We start from the raw sequence: 15417 nt of genomic DNA, 5'->3' as shown, positions 1-15417 counted from the left end.
GGACCTTGAATGTTAGATTCAAAAAGGATGTCCGGCGCTTGCCACGCATTCTTGGGGAGCGCTGTTATCTTGTTAGAAGAGAATATCACGTCTCTTTTGCCGTACTCGCGATAGACTGACATCCAGACACTTTGATAACATAGAAACGAGGGTCAAGTAGTCTCAAAGGAAAACAGAAAATGAGAATCGAAAAAATTTGCACCGCAGCATGCCATATCAGCGCTCCAGATGAATAGCGTTTTTTTTTTTTTTTTTGCAGAGATGTACATGCCATTTTATTTTGTGGGAATTAGTGAATGTACCACATGATCTCTATACTGAAACCGCACTGTTTGAAACTTTAGACCTTCTCTATGAAATAACTGCAACAGATAAATGGCAGATTTTCGTATTAGCGTTCTAGACAGCAGATTTAAACTGTGAGCAACTGCTGTGTGCCCATTGTGTTTAAGGAAAAGAGCAGCATCTATTCAACTGTGGAAAAAAAAAAAAAAAAGAAACACTGCAACGCTGACTTCGATGGTCCGCGTAAGCTCTTCAAAGAAACGTATAAAGCTGGGCGAGGGCTTAGAATTCGCCCTCATTGTGATTACATGAAATGGTTGTTATATGCGCTCAGCGCATGCAGTTTCTTATGAATACCGAAATCATCAGGCTACCCTACACACAACCACACGGCCGTTTACACCCTTTACTGCAAGGACGAATGCTCATCTGTCACAAACCCCCGCCTTTACGGTCACAAGAGGTGCGGGATCCTCTTTACGATTACTCGTCGTTCCTCTATGAGGGTTGTGAACACATTTAAAAGTTAGGCCGGTCAACCCGTGAAGCACGTGTGTCGGTGTGTGATTGAGGAATAAGTACAAATAGGTCACTTTCTTTTACAAACAATTGAAGGTTTATAAATAGCAGACCAAAATTACACTGATAATAATAGAGTACAATGAAAGAGAATACAACGCCACGACAAGATATTGATAAAGACGAAGAAATAAATGATAAGAGAAAAAAAAAAAATAACCCGACAATGAACAAAACACTGTGATAAAAATATGAAGACTATAAAGATAATAAAGCAGGTATTTCAGATATTATAAGTATGAGCAAAAGTTACATAAGAACACAGCGTAAAATACTACTAAGTCAGGTCAAAAGTTAACAAAGCGAAAATAATGTTCGATTGAACAACAGTCCAAAGTTCTCACGTCTTTCTTGTTTGCTGAGGCGTCGAAGGCTGTGTTGCTCGGTAGCGGCGGCCGTACAGGTGCAGAGGACGATGCGTCGATCGCGGGCCCGAAGAACACAATACGCTTTCGGAGCACCGCGGAGTGGCCGGAAGTTTGAATCTTCCCAAACGCACTGGTGAGGGCGTGCTGCTGTCGGTTATTTTATACCCTCGGCCGACTACGCAGCAGCCGCGTCAAGGACAGGCGGTCACTGCCCCATCGGCTTGTCGAATCTTGTCCAGAGGAGCGACGGAGTCCCGTGAATTTCGCTCTATATTCCAGCCATAAGCTCCCGCATCTTCCGCTGTATAATAGGTGAGGCAGCTTGTGACACTGCCCCCCACTGAAGAATATTGCCTCGGAATATTCTAGAACTCCACAAGCGCCGAGAACGATGTTATTACGCCCCTATAGAGGGGTGCAGTAGATTGGGTCCGTTCAGTGCACTGAAGATCGTTCGTCACTCACTACCGTTCATGACGCGCACCATATACACACTGATCTGAACCCGCACACACCACAACACTGTAGTTCTTCAGTCATGTCTTGCGCACATGTCACAAGTCACGGATCACTGATAACAATCAAGTGCACATATATACAGGCACATCGTGTATGATTTTCATTACACAATCAACACAATGCAGCTATGCAGTAGTGCAAGCTTAACAACTATTCCAGCCGGCTCATGTAATCTGCTCCCACGTTCTCGCTGCCTTTAATATACTCGACACGAAAGTTAATTATGTCACAATGACGGGCACTCGAACCAAAGGCGCTCGTGTGGTGTGACCCTTCGGAGTTGTGCGTTGGCACAGATCGCAAGAGGCAACGAACCGCTTAGCGTCAGCCTGCATTGCTGGCCAGAAGAATTCTGTCTGAAGCTTCAGTAGGGTTTTCTTCGCGCCTTGGTGGCCTCCCATCAACCCATCATGTGCCAGCTTGAGAATAGCTGATCTGTACTTTTGGGGCACAACAACTTGAGTGTACTCCCCGCCCGACTCGGCGACGTATTTCCTTTGAAGGACGCCGTTAGCAATGAAAAACTGGTGGCTACCCTTTCCTTTCTTCGCTTGCGGCGGGCCTACGCGATCGAAACACGAGCGTAGGGTCGCGTCATTCTCTTGCTCTTGAACCAACTCTTCGCGGCATACACTAGGGAGGCCTTGCAGGACTTTAAGCTTCTTCAGCGTTTTATCCCTGCACGCCTGCGCTCTAGTCACTACCGGACAAGCTTCAACGGCATCCGAAATGGGTGCGGGGCTCTCGGTGTCAGGCGCTAGCTCTTCAACTTTTACTGCTGTGGACTTCGTAGTCTCGCTTTCTGTTGTCTTGTGCCAGTTCGGATCGGGGTCGTCTGCTGGCCTAGCACCTTCCACATTTCCCAGCACCAAATCGTACAAGGGATTCTCCATACACTTAGCGAGAAGTCGTCCCTGAAAGTACGGGGTGTCGACATCGACCCAAGCTTCTGGGAGCATTAGGACTGAGCGGTCAAGTAGGTAAACTGGAGACTTCGTATCGGTGATATCTTCTTTCCGTACCAAGTCCTTTCTTACCACCACCGTGTTGCAGCCTGTGTCTCTCAGGACTCGGACTGTCTGGCCTCCGATCATGCCGGCTACGACAGGTAAGCATTCCCTGACGGCGCATTCTTTACTGGTGAACCCAGCGTTGATGACGGGGATCTTCCCTCCATCCTTAAGTTCGAGGTATCCGTTCTCAACACATACTGCAGCGGACTCCCGATTTTCTTCTCTCTGTTTCGGGGCCCCATTTGCCCAGCATCTCCAGCTTGGATGACCTGGTTTTCCGCATTTGTGGCATTTCTTGGGCGGTCCCGATCCGTCGGATGGGGCGGCCCGGCAATTTTCGGGGCGGTGTCCCGTGCGTGAACAAATAAAACATTTCTTTTCATCGCTGCTCTTCGCATCCGATGATTGAAGCAAAGTTTCCCTTCTCTCGGTCGTCTTGGAGACGGCGTTTTCTGCCTTATTCTTCGGGGTGCTTCGCTTTCCGAAGTTTGACCAGCCATGGGCCTCCACATACTTTTCTGCCCTTGCTACTGTTTCAGAGAAGGATGTGTCCTTCTTTTCTTTCAAAAACATTTGTAGCGGAGTGGCGCAGTTAGAAAGGAACTGTTCCTTTAGAATCAGGTCAAAGAGATCTGCGTACTCTTTCTTTGTGTCCGACAGCTCTATCCATCTGTCTAGGAAGTTCTGAAGACGCGTCACGAACTGTGAACACGTTTCCTCGTTCCGGGGACTAGCAGACCTGAATTTTTCTCTGAACCCTTCCTCTGTCATACGGAAGCGAATCATGAGTGCCTGCCGGAGCTTGTTGTAGTCCAAGCACTCGGACGCAGACATGCGACTAAAAACGCTGAGCGCTTCGCCGCTTAAACATAGACTAAGGGCTGTAGCCCACTGGTCGCGAGGCCAATTCTGACTCTCAGCGACGCGCTCGAAACGCATGAGGTAAGCGTCAAGGTCGTCCCTGCCCTCATTAAAAACCGGCATCAGCTTGTGCGGGCTTATGCGTTCGGGCCGAGCAGCTTGACTCTCCCCCGTTTCTGACCTTGTCTCTCCGGTGCTGTTAGCGTCAGTTGCCGGATTATTAGGTAGGTCTCGTCGGAGTATCAGTAACTCCTTTTCTTTCTCCATCTCCGCCATCCGGAGTTTAGATTCTAGTTCTGCCTCCTCTTTCCGCCGCGTACGTTCCTCATTGCGTTCTTCTCTGCGACGAGCTCGCTCCTGATCTACCCATTTGAGCAGCTCTTGACCCTCAAAGCCAAAAGTTCGGCCATACTCAACAAGCCTTTCTAACTCTGCATCAGCCATGTTAGGTGGAAAGCGTTATGCAGTGCTAGGATACAACACTAAAAAAATTGCACCTACTCCTCTCTCCCTCACCGACACTTGGTTGACCAGTCCTGTCGCGGACGCCAATTATGTCACAAACCCCCGCCTTTACGGTCACAAGAGGTGCGGGATCCTCTTTACGATTACTCGTCGTTCCTCTATGAGGGTTGTGAACACATTTAAAAGTTAGGCCGGTCAACCCGTGAAGCACGTGTGTCGGTGTGTGATTGAGGAATAAGTACAAATAGGTCACTTTCTTTTACAAACAATTGAAGGTTTATAAATAGCAGACCAAAATTACACTGATAATAATAGAGTACAATGAAAGAGAATACAACGCCACGACAAGATATTGATAAAGACGAAGAAATAAATGATAAGAGAAAAAAAAAATAACCCGACAATGAACAAAACACTGTGATAAAAATATGAAGACTATAAAGATAATAAAGCAGGTATTTCAGATATTATAAGTATGAGCAAAAGTTACATAAGAACACAGCGTAAAATACTACTAAGTCAGGTCAAAAGTTAACAAAGCGAAAATAATGTTCGATTGAACAACAGTCCAAAGTTCTCACGTCTTTCTTGTTTGCTGAGGCGTCGAAGGCTGTGTTGCTCGGTAGCGGCGGCCGTACAGGTGCAGAGGACGATGCGTCGATCGCGGGCCCGAAGAACACAATACGCTTTCGGAGCACCGCGGAGTGGCCGGAAGTTTGAATCTTCCCAAACGCACTGGTGAGGGCGTGCTGCTGTCGGTTATTTTATACCCTCGGCCGACTACGCAGCAGCCGCGTCAAGGACAGGCGGTCACTGCCCCATCGGCTTGTCGAATCTTGTCCAGAGGAGCGACGGAGTCCCGTGAATTTCGCTCTATATTCCAGCCATAAGCTCCCGCATCTTCCGCTGTATAATAGGTGAGGCAGCTTGTGACATCATCATACTTCGCCATGTAATTTCAAGTCTGAAATGAACTGTACGTCGCTGGATGCCAACGCTGTATGAATCTCGTCCATTTTCAATAATGCGATCGGGGCTGTCTTCCATATGATTATGTAGTACTCCATGCTTAGTGTCTTTATAAAAATGAATTTCTTTTGGAGGGGGGGTTGGGGGGGGGGGAAGCGGTGGCACGCCCTTATAGAGACGTCGGCAATGTCCTATACGCATGCACAACAGTCACTCGGCGTATTGCGAACGTCAGCGATATCCAAGAATAATTGATGTGTCTCGTCCATCGTGTTCCAAGCGTCCTAATTAAAGCCCGCGTCGATTACCAGGGGCATCGATGCTGACATGGATGCCATTTACGCACGAAAAATCGTGGGTTATACCACTTTGGTATCCAAGTTTAAAGACCATTTTGTGATATTTTTCTCACCCCTATGATCTTTTGAACCAGCCTTTATCTAAAGCAGCACACTGGGATTAAGAATAAGAGAATAGACAAGTATTGGTGATTGTGCACTGTTTCATCGAGTTATGTGAAACTGGCTTCAACTTAAGCTTGTATTTCTCCAAACTCTGTTGTGTGGCGCTTTGTGCAGGACCCGCATCAAGAACGCCTGCCAGACCCTGCGCTCCCTAGTGCCAGGCCTAAGCGAGAAAACGGACAAGGCCACAGTGTTTGAGTTCACCGTGCAATACCTACTGCACCTGAGGAGGCACCTCGGCAGCAAGCATGACAAGGTTAGTCAGCGAAAAGCGGACAAACCCAACCAAGTTACCCGTGCTTGGCAGTGCGCCTGCATGCTATCTTGGACAAAGTACATGGATGCGGCCAGTTCGTCAGTGTCTACAATGACCAAGTTTCAAATATTAACCAATACACCTTTTTTTAAAACAAAATCAAGGTATGCACTTCCATGAGCAGGTCCACGGTCAGTTGCCGCACACCATATATGGTTTATTTCATCCCTTCAAGACATTCTGTCAAACATTTAGGCATTTAATGTAATTTCATGAATAAGCACAGTCAACAAGAACAGCCAACCTCATCGCTGCCTTGTGATTCTTGCTAGACAAAGGTGTTCCCTTCAATTAGATCTGTGGTGCAGTGGTTAGGGCGCTCGACTGCTGTGCCCAAGGATGAGGGATCGAAGCCCGGCCACGGCAGCCGCTTTTCGACGGAGGCGAAAAGCAAGGCGTCCATGTGCTGTGTGATGTCAATGCACGTTAAGAACCCCAGGTGGTCGAAGTTTCCGGAGCCCTCCACTATGGCGTCTCTGACAGCCTCAGTCGTTTTGAGACGTTAAACTTCGAAAACAAAAAAAAAATGTATGTCCAGCAGCAACAGCAGCAATTGAACCCTACCAATTAACTCTGCCTCTAACCGCCTGACTCTACGGTGCACTGCTATGAAACTTTCTCCTTTGAATGCTGGCGGCTGAGTTTCGATTAAGGCGAAAAGAGGCGCCCGTACACTCTGCGATGTCAGTGCACGTTAAAGATCCCCAGGGGGTCAAAATTACTCCCTAGACCTCCACTATGGCTCCTCCTCCTGCTCTCTCTCCACTTTCATTCCCACATTCCTCCCTTCCTTTGCCCCGCCGGGGGGGCGCAGTGGTGAGATACCCGACTACTGTGCCGGAGTGCCCGGGTTCGAACCCGACCTCGGCGGCTGCGTTTCGATGGAGGCGAAAATAAGAGGCGTCCGTGTGTTATGCGATGTCAACGCACGTTAAAGATCCCCAGGTGTCGAAATTCCTCAGTAGCCCTCCACTACGGCTCCTCTTCACTTTCACTCCCACCTTCCTCCCTTCCCTTACGGTGAGGTTGAGGTGTCCACAAAAAACAAGTGAGACAGTTACCGCGCCTTTCCCTTCCTATAAATCAATCAATTCTCCCTTCCCTTAGTGTGCGGTACAGGTGTCCACATAACAAGTTGGAGAGAACTGCGTCTTTCCTTTTCTGTGAACCGATTATTATTATTATTATTATTATTATTATTATTATTATTATTATTATTATTATTATTATTATTATTATTATTATTATTATTATTATTATTATTACTGAATACTCCGCTGTTGTCACAGAAAAAGTGGTCACCTCTTCCATGCAATACGCATGTATTCCTCCCAAGGCCATTTTATCACTTTAGCATAGCCGTTATTAATGTAAGTTCTGCTTCAGCACTTATTTACTCGACCTTGTGACATTCTCTCTTTCCATGCACACTGTAGTACCTTTAAACTGATTCAAAGTTTCCTAGTGTCTATCCTTAATCCCATAGGTTAGCTGTGAGAGTATACAGCTGTTACATGCTTTTCTTTTAAGGAATACTATAATCTTATTAAATATGCACTCCGAGCTACAAATTGGTTATCCGAATAATTTACTTCTGGTAGCACGAATTACGCTAGCCCTAGATGCGTTTCCTCTCAATATCCCTATGCATTTCGAACGATTCTTTCCTTTGTGACGTTAATTTCAAATTAAGGCGAATGTCTTAACTGTGGCTCTGGGGTGGTGCAGCGGTTATGTTGCCCGACTGGGGTAGCCGAGTTCGATACTGACCGCCCACGGCTGCGTTTCGATGGAGGCGAAACGGAGAGGCGTCCGTGTGCTGTGCGATGCCAGTGCACAGGTGGTCGATGCCAGTGCACGTTAAAGATCCCCAGGTGCTCAAAATTATTATGTAGCCATTCACAATAACACCTCTTTCTCTCTGTGCTTTTAGTCCCCCATCGCTTAAGGCGTGGTTTAGGTGCCCACCGATATGTGCCTTCCCTTTCTTGCGAGCCAATTATTACTATTTTGCGTTACGAAGTGGCGTAGCTGTCCGCAGTGTGTGTATGGCATATCCGGCGCCTAATTCCTTTCCATCATTTCCTTACAAAGTGGTGCAGATGTCCACATAGTAAGTGTGACAGATAATGTGCCCTTCTTGCAACAAATTACATATGCGAAAGCGCGTTCCCAGCCACGTTGTCCCAGTCAACACGCTCGACTACTCCATCAGAGTACCTAGGTTCAAACCCGAACGCCGGTGGCTGCGTTTTGGTGGAGCCAATACGGAGAGGTAGGTGGTAATAACTTTATTAAAACAGAGGAGTTTGGGGCATGCATGCCCCTGGGCCCCCGCACGGCCCCACTACACTCAAACGTTCATGTTTCTATGGTTCATGACGTCGGCAGCCCAGTCTGTGGCGATCTTCTGCCGAACCGGGTCCTCAGAGTGCAGCAGGGTCTCCCAGTCCTCCCAGGTGGTAAGGTGCTCTAGACCCCGCGGGGGAGGATCCGCCGGGCATTGGAACAGGATGTGGGCGAGGGTGGCGTTGGGGTTATTACAAAGGGTACAGGAGGGATTGGTGAGGGTGTGGTGGTGGCGAGACGCACTATAAGGAGACGGGAGGGTGCGCGTTTGTAGTCGTCGCCAGAGCGTCTGGTGGTAGTTGTCTAAGGATGGGTGAGGTGGGGGATAGAGTAGTCGCTCGGCCCGATAGGCCTGCGTTAGCTCACTGAAGGAGTACATGCGATCACGCGTGAATCCCGGATCGGAGGCCGCCGGCGCCCGGTTTAAATAACCTCGGGCTAACGCATTGGCGGCCTCGTTACCGGGATTCCCGGAGTGCGCAGGCACCCATATCAGCTCCACATAGCGGGGTGGGTTAGTGGCGGGCGAGTTCAGTATGCTGAATGCAGAAATGTGAACTCTACCACGCGCAAAATTTAGTAGAGCAGTTTTCGAGTCGGAAATTATGTAGCGTGCTTCCGTGTGTGCAAGCGCGTAGGCGATGGCTGCTTCCTCGGCTGCCTCCGAGGAGGTGACCGAGGGGAGGGGGACAGTAGCAACAGGCTGCAGGAAGGAATTTGTGACGGCCAATACCGCTCCCTCATTCGTGCATGCGGCGTCCACCCATACGGCGTCCGTTTCGGAGCCGTAGTATTTGTGGAGCGCCGCTGCTCGGGCTCGGCGTCGTTGCTCGTTATACTGGGGGTGCATGTTGCGAGGGAGAGGCTTGATGAGAAGGTCTTGGTGGAGGGGGCGAGGTATGGGAAGGAGGGTAGGGTCATTCGCTGGGACACGAATGTCTAAAGTCTCCAGGATATGGCGACCGGTGGAGGTCTTGGTGAGACGCAAGTATTGGGCTTGGCGATGGGCCTCCACAAGCTCCCCAACTGTGTTGTGGAGGCCAAGCTGTAGAAGGCGTTCTGTGGAAGTATTAATTGGGAGATGTAGGGCCGTCTTGAACGCTGTGCGCAACATGACGTCCAAGGCGTCCGTTTCCTGCCTGTTGAGTCGGAGATAGGGGACTGTGTATAAAAAACGGCTGAGGACGAAGGCGTGAATTAGACGACATAGGTCGTTCTAATTCATGCCTCTGTGATGGCCCGAAACTCGTCGGATGAGGTGCGATATCGCGCCTGTCACCCGCTTTAGTTTCTTGAGAGTTAATGTGTTTTTGCCGTTGTTCTGGATGTGAAGTCCCAGAACCCGGAGCGTATTCACCTCTGGGACGGGACGGCCATCGACTTCGATAACAATCGGTGTGGTGGGGCATCCGCGGGTCGTGGGTCGAAGTATAAGTAGCTCAGACTTCTCTGGGGAGCATGAGAGTCCGATGCTCTGGGCGTGTTCTTGTGTGAGGGATGCGGCGCTTTGCAAAGTACCTTCTATGTCGCCATCACTACCGTGTGTGGTCCACAGTGTGATGTCGTCCGCATAAAGGGTATGTCTAAGATGAGGTATCGTGGACAGTTTCCGGGCGAGTGGAATGAGCGTGGCGTTGAATAGGAAAGGAGAGAGGACGGATCCCTGTGGAGTACCGACGCTCCTGAGGGTGTAGGGTTGGGAGGTAAGGGGGCCGAAATGAACCTCAGCCATGCGGTCCGTTAAAAAAGCCCGGACATAAGTGTACATCCGTACACCTATGTTCAGAGGAGAAAGAGCAGTCATGATCGCCTGATGTTCGACGCGATCAAAAGCTTTGGACAGATCCAAAGCCAGGACTGCCTTTGTGTGGCCCGGGACAGCCGGGTCGAAGATGTCGTGGGTGAGCTGCAGCATGGCGTCCTGAGCGGAGAGATGGGGGCGGAATCCCACCATGCTGTGTGGGTAAAGGTCGTTGTCCGCCATGTGAAGTGTCAATCTCGCAAGTGCCACGTGCTCGAAAAGTTTCCCGAGACACGAGGTGAGCGAGATTGGTCGCAGGTTTTCTAGTTTAAGAGGCTTGTTCGGTTTTGGTATAAATATTACCTTGGCGTGTCGCCAAGACTGGGGGAGGGTGCCCTCCGACCAGCATTTGTTGAAGTAATCTGTAATCTGTGTGATTGATTTGTCATCAAGATTGCGGAGTATAGAATTGGAGATTTTGTCCAGTCCCGATGCTGAATTTGTGCGGAGCGTCAGAAGGGCCGCTCTTACCTCCGTTTCCGAAATATCAGCGTCTAATTCCGGGTTAGGTTTTCCTGAGTAGGGGGGCATGGAGTCGGATGTGCCGGGTGAGGTGTATGTTCGCTGAAGTGTGTCAATGAGAGCGTCCGGGTCGCTATTGTGTGTGTGTAAGAGGCGTGTAACATGGTGTTGTGTAGCGGATTTGGACTGTGTTGGATCTATGGGATGTCTCAGAAGTTGCCAAGCTCGCTTGGTGGACAGTTTTCCGGCGAGTCCGTCGCAAACTTGCCTCCAATTACACCGGCAGACCTCCTCTGCGTGTTGTTGTATCTGCGTCTGCAGTCCGGCCAGTCGCTTTTTAAGCGTTCTATTTAACTTGTTGCGTTTCCAACGCTCGAGTAAGCTGTGGTACGCCTCCCAGAGGTGGGCGAGGCGGGAATCTAGAGTGGGGGTGTCTTGTGTGGTTGTAATTAGCCGGGTATTGTGTTGGACATCGGTCATAAGTGATTCTACCCACTCGTCGATGTCCGTGATAGTTGTGTTTGTGTCGTCCTTCCGCAATGCGCGGATGGCGTCCCAGTTCACCAGTTTGTGGGTGATATGTGTGTGGCGGGATTGTTTAAAGGGGAGCGAGATGTTAATGATGTAGTGATCGCTTCCCAGTGTGTGTTGTGTTCTTGCCCAGGTGACGCCACCGAGGAAGCGACTTAGCGTCAGGTCCGGACTGGTGTCCATGCTGACGCTGGTGCCGATCCGCGTGGGTGTGTGGAAATTGTTGTGTGTAGTTAGGCGCAGCTCCTGGACTAAGGACCAGAGACATCGACCACGGCCCGTAGTGTAACTGTACCCCCAGTCGGTGTGTTGGCAGTTGAAGTCCCCTCCGATGAGGAGAGGGTGCTTGCCAGCGAGTCGGTGGAGGCCCCGCAAGAGCGTCACCAGGGAAGACATTGGATGAGATGGGGGGTGGTATATATTGGCAATGAAGATGGAGGGCACTGTGTGTGGGTGATGCATTATTTCCGTGATAACGCAGGGTGTCTCTGACGTAATAGTGTGTGTTTGGTGGGTGATTGAACGGTGAATAAGAGTGCACACCCTGGGTTTGTCCGTGGTATCTGAGTGGTGGGGCATAAAACTAGACAGTGATGCTCTAGTGGCCGTATCCTGGAGAAGAATGATTTGGGGCGGCGGGGTGAGGATGGGAATGAGTAATTGGAAAGGCGCACGCTTGCCCCGGAAGCCGCGGCAATTCCACTGGAGAATGGGTAAATTAAGTTGCTGCCCCGCCATAGTGGAGAGATTGGGAGCCAAGTGCACTAGGCGTTGAAGAGGGTGGTGGTTGCGAGGGATGAAGAGGAGGTAGTTGGAGATTGATGTGCTTCAGGATAACGGTTTGTGTGTGCTCTAAGGTTTGAATTCGGGTGTCTATGTGGTCATTCTCATGTCGAGTGTATGAACCAAGCGTGAGAACATCGAGTCAATTTTGTTCTCGAGTTGGGTGAAGAGGGAGTCGATTTTGGAATCTATCCGGGCTTCTAAAGCCTTTAGCTTTGATTCAAATTTTGCCTCAACTTGCTCAAGAGCATCATGTGTGACAGGTGGGGGTTCTGACGTACGTTTCTTTTTGGGCGGTGGTTGCGTGGCTGGGGATGTTGGAGAAAAGGCGGGAGGTACAGCTTGGGAAGGGAGGGTGGATGAGGAGGGTTGGTGTGGGGTCTGTATAAGGGAGGAAAGGCGGCTTACCTCTTCCCGCAGGGCCCTGAGCTCCTTGTCGCGTGATTCTTCCTGATGTGGCTGGGTTGGCGGGGTTTGTTTAGAGATGCCTTCAGCTGCTCGGTCGGCCCATGACATCTTTGTGGGTCCTTTGCGCGTTCTCCTTTGCGAAGCGACGTGGATCGAGTGGCGTTGAGTGCTATCTTCCGAGTAGCGTCTCCGGGCGGCTTGTCCTTACGAGAGAGGTGTTGAGCTGCAGGGTTGGTTGCAGGTCTTCGCCCTTTAGCCTTGCATCTCCCCGTACCCGTCATGTGCGCTTCTCCGCATAAAATACATTCCGGAGTGCAGGAAGGGATAGTCTCCTTGGGATGTGGTTTCCCACACCTCGGGCAGTTATTCGTACGTGGCAGCGTGCACACATCTGTCCTGTGGCCTGGCTGTCTGCAGTTGATACAAGCGTCCATGTGGCCTCTGTAAGGGGTGCACCTGTGGAGTCCCCCGCCGTAAAGAACTGTGCGAGGAACCGGTCCTTCTCTAAAAGTAATTAATATTGATCGAGTGGCACCCATGCGTCGAGCGTCCACTATTGGGGCACGGGGATTGCTGTTCACGAGATCCTCCAGTAGCTCCCTGGGGGTTTCATTCCAGTAAGCGTTCGAGATTACTCCTCTCACCGCGCCGTCCGGGGGAGCGATGTAGGCTGCTACGGCGTAGTCGGTGTCTTGGTAATTAATTTTGGTGATTTGTACCAGCATAAGTGCGTCGTTCTGGTGTGGCGTGCTCATTGTACACGTGTTATTGGTGGGATGAACACGCAGCTGGGTGCGGGTGGGCTCCTCGAGTGAAGCGGTGGCGTTCAAGATTGAGACGCGCAGCTGTCGTGGCGGTACTGAGGTGAGGTGAAGCCCTCCACGGGATCGGAAAATCACCTTGTAATCTTCAATCGGTAGTGGCGGCTGCTGTCGTGACCTTTGTGCGGCAGCGCGGGCGGCGCGCAGCTGCTCGGATGCCTGGGCCTTGTTAGTATTTGGGGTGGAAGATGATGCCGCTCTAGCGTCTGTGGTAGGCTTGTCTGCCTGATCGGTCTGCATAGCGGAGATCTGGTGAATCTGCTGTTGCTCCTGGGTGCGGGCGGGAACGCTGAGGATGTGAGTCCAGTCCCGCGGATTGAAGTCCCGAGGGTCAATAGCTTCGCCTGGCACTTGCACCTTCATGATGGCTTTGTACTTGGAGGTCGCGTTCGGAGTAGGCCTAGCTCCCAGCGGAGCGAGGCCTAGCTCGGGCGACGCGGTGGCTCAAGGCGAAATGGGCCGTGGGGGCCCGAAAACTGGCCAGATCGGGCCGAAAATTGGTATGGGCGTGGCGCTCACCTTCACAGGGCTCTTGTTGGTGAAAAATAGGCCACTGGTTCGGGCTACTGGCGAATTTCGCCGTCTTCGCACGGAGCCGACGTGAAGCGCGTCCGCACTCCACGCAAGGCGGAACCGGAATCCCCAATACGGAGAATTGTCCGTGTACGATGCGATTTCGGTGCTTATTGTTGTTGTGGCGACTTTATTAAGAAGTAAAAGAAATGCACGGGCGTGCTATTGTTGTTGTTGCGACTGTAGAAAGGAGGTTGGAGGTGGCTGTTCTTGGCCCTACTGGGCTGGGACTGCTAGGTCAACGCCGCTTGCGGCGGGGGCTAGCCTGCCGTCGAATTTTGTATCTGTTCTAGGCCGTCATTGCACCCGCCACCGGCTAGGTGGTTGACGACGGCTGCTCTGGCACGCGTCTTTTTCTCACTCTTCTTTTATGTGAAGCATACTAGCCGCACAACGCACAACCGAGCTCTTCCTTGCTGCGCCGCGCGCGGCCGCGTAGCTACCATTTGACCTACATCGGCGCACCACGTGATATGACGTCACAATAGCTGTGAAAGCTGGGGCTCGAACTCTGCGCTCGCTTGCGGACGCGCAGCCTCCACCGGCGGCCCAACTCCCGCTCCTACCGCTAGGAGATACTGACGTCACGCAGTTGTATAAAAGGCGACGCACTCGTTGAGTCAGTTGAGCAGCGAGATGTCGGCCAGGGAGAGGGCGGCTCGCCAGACCGCAAAGCGCAAGTTACAAACAGCCACGGAAACGGTAGAAGAACGGGAAGTACGGCTTGCCAAGCGACGTGCACAGTATGCAGCTAGACGGCAGCGTTCGACAACCGATGCCGAGGGGAAGGATGAAGCTTCGAGTACTTCTACTCGGTTCGAGCGGCGAAATGCTACCAAACTGAAAATGCGTGCTGAAGACTGAACATCATAGTGTATTTATTGGTTTGAGAAAAATAAAGGAAGAGCAGAGTGTTTCTTGTCTATGAAATGGCTAACCAGGTATAGCCAGGTAATGTCTTGTCTATGAATGGCTAACCAGGTATAGCCAGGTAATGTTTAATTTTTTAGGCTAGTATGCTTCGCATCCTAGGCTTAACCATAAGCTAAGCCAGACCAATTTTTTCTTCTCTACTTCTGTCCGCACGAGGCAGCGAAGGTGGCTTAGCTACAGAGCCGGAGCAGGGCCGTTCATTTTCTTTTCCTTCTTCCTACAGCCACAACAACAGCAACAACAACCGGGTACTCCGGTTCACTAGTCGAACGTCTTAACCAGTGAGATACTTCGGCGGGTTAAACATCTCCAATTGGTTAGGTTTTTGGGAGAAAAAGGAACAGCATATATCTCCGACTTTCCTGTGAATGCAATCATTTGGAATGATCGGCATACAACATGAGACCCGCCACATACCCGGATTCGAATCCGAGTGCGGTGGTCACATTCGCATGGTGGCAAAACGCAAAGGCGTCCGTGTACTGTGCGACGTATGTGCACTTTGAAGATGTCAATAAAGTAAATTGGTTTATTGCAAAGAAAAGGCGCTGCATCTACCAGATTTCTCTGTTAAAACTGATTTATTTATAGGAAGGGAAAGGCGAGGTAACTGTCTCACTTGTTTTCTGTGGACACCGCAACCGCGCCGTAAGGGAAGGGAGGAAGGTGGGAGTGAAAGTGGAAAGAGAGAAAGTGGAGCCGTAGTGGAGGGCTACGGAGTAATTTCGACCACCTGGGGATCTTCAACGTGCGCTGACATCGCACAGCAGGGAAGGTGGATTGATAGAAGAGATAGAAGGAGGTGTTGTAGTGGAGGGCTACGAATGATTGCGACAGCTTGGATCGGTTTGCTTTGTTCAATTTGCATGGAGCCGTAGTGGCGGACGGCGGAAATTTCGACCATCTGGGAATCTTTG

At 50.6% G+C, this 15417-nt stretch overlaps 1 protein-coding gene across 1 annotated transcript in view; it reads left to right on the top strand.

Moving 5' to 3' along the window:
* LOC146191256 (uncharacterized) overlaps nt 1-15417 on the top strand; it is a 49144-nt gene that overhangs the window by 28924 nt on the left and 4803 nt on the right. The window contains exon 7 of the mRNA XM_084599904.1: nt 5638-5779. Coding sequence (XP_084456030.1) covers nt 5638-5779 — 142 coding nt within the window. The remainder of the gene's footprint in view (nt 1-5637; nt 5780-15417) is intronic.

The sequence above is a fragment of the Amblyomma maculatum genome, chromosome 4 (genome assembly GCF_055883805.1).
Source record: "Amblyomma maculatum isolate TAMU_Amacu chromosome 4, ASM5588380v1, whole genome shotgun sequence".
NCBI classification, from domain to species: domain Eukaryota; kingdom Metazoa; phylum Arthropoda; class Arachnida; order Ixodida; family Ixodidae; genus Amblyomma; species Amblyomma maculatum.
This window is presented reverse-complemented; position numbering and strand designations above follow the sequence as displayed.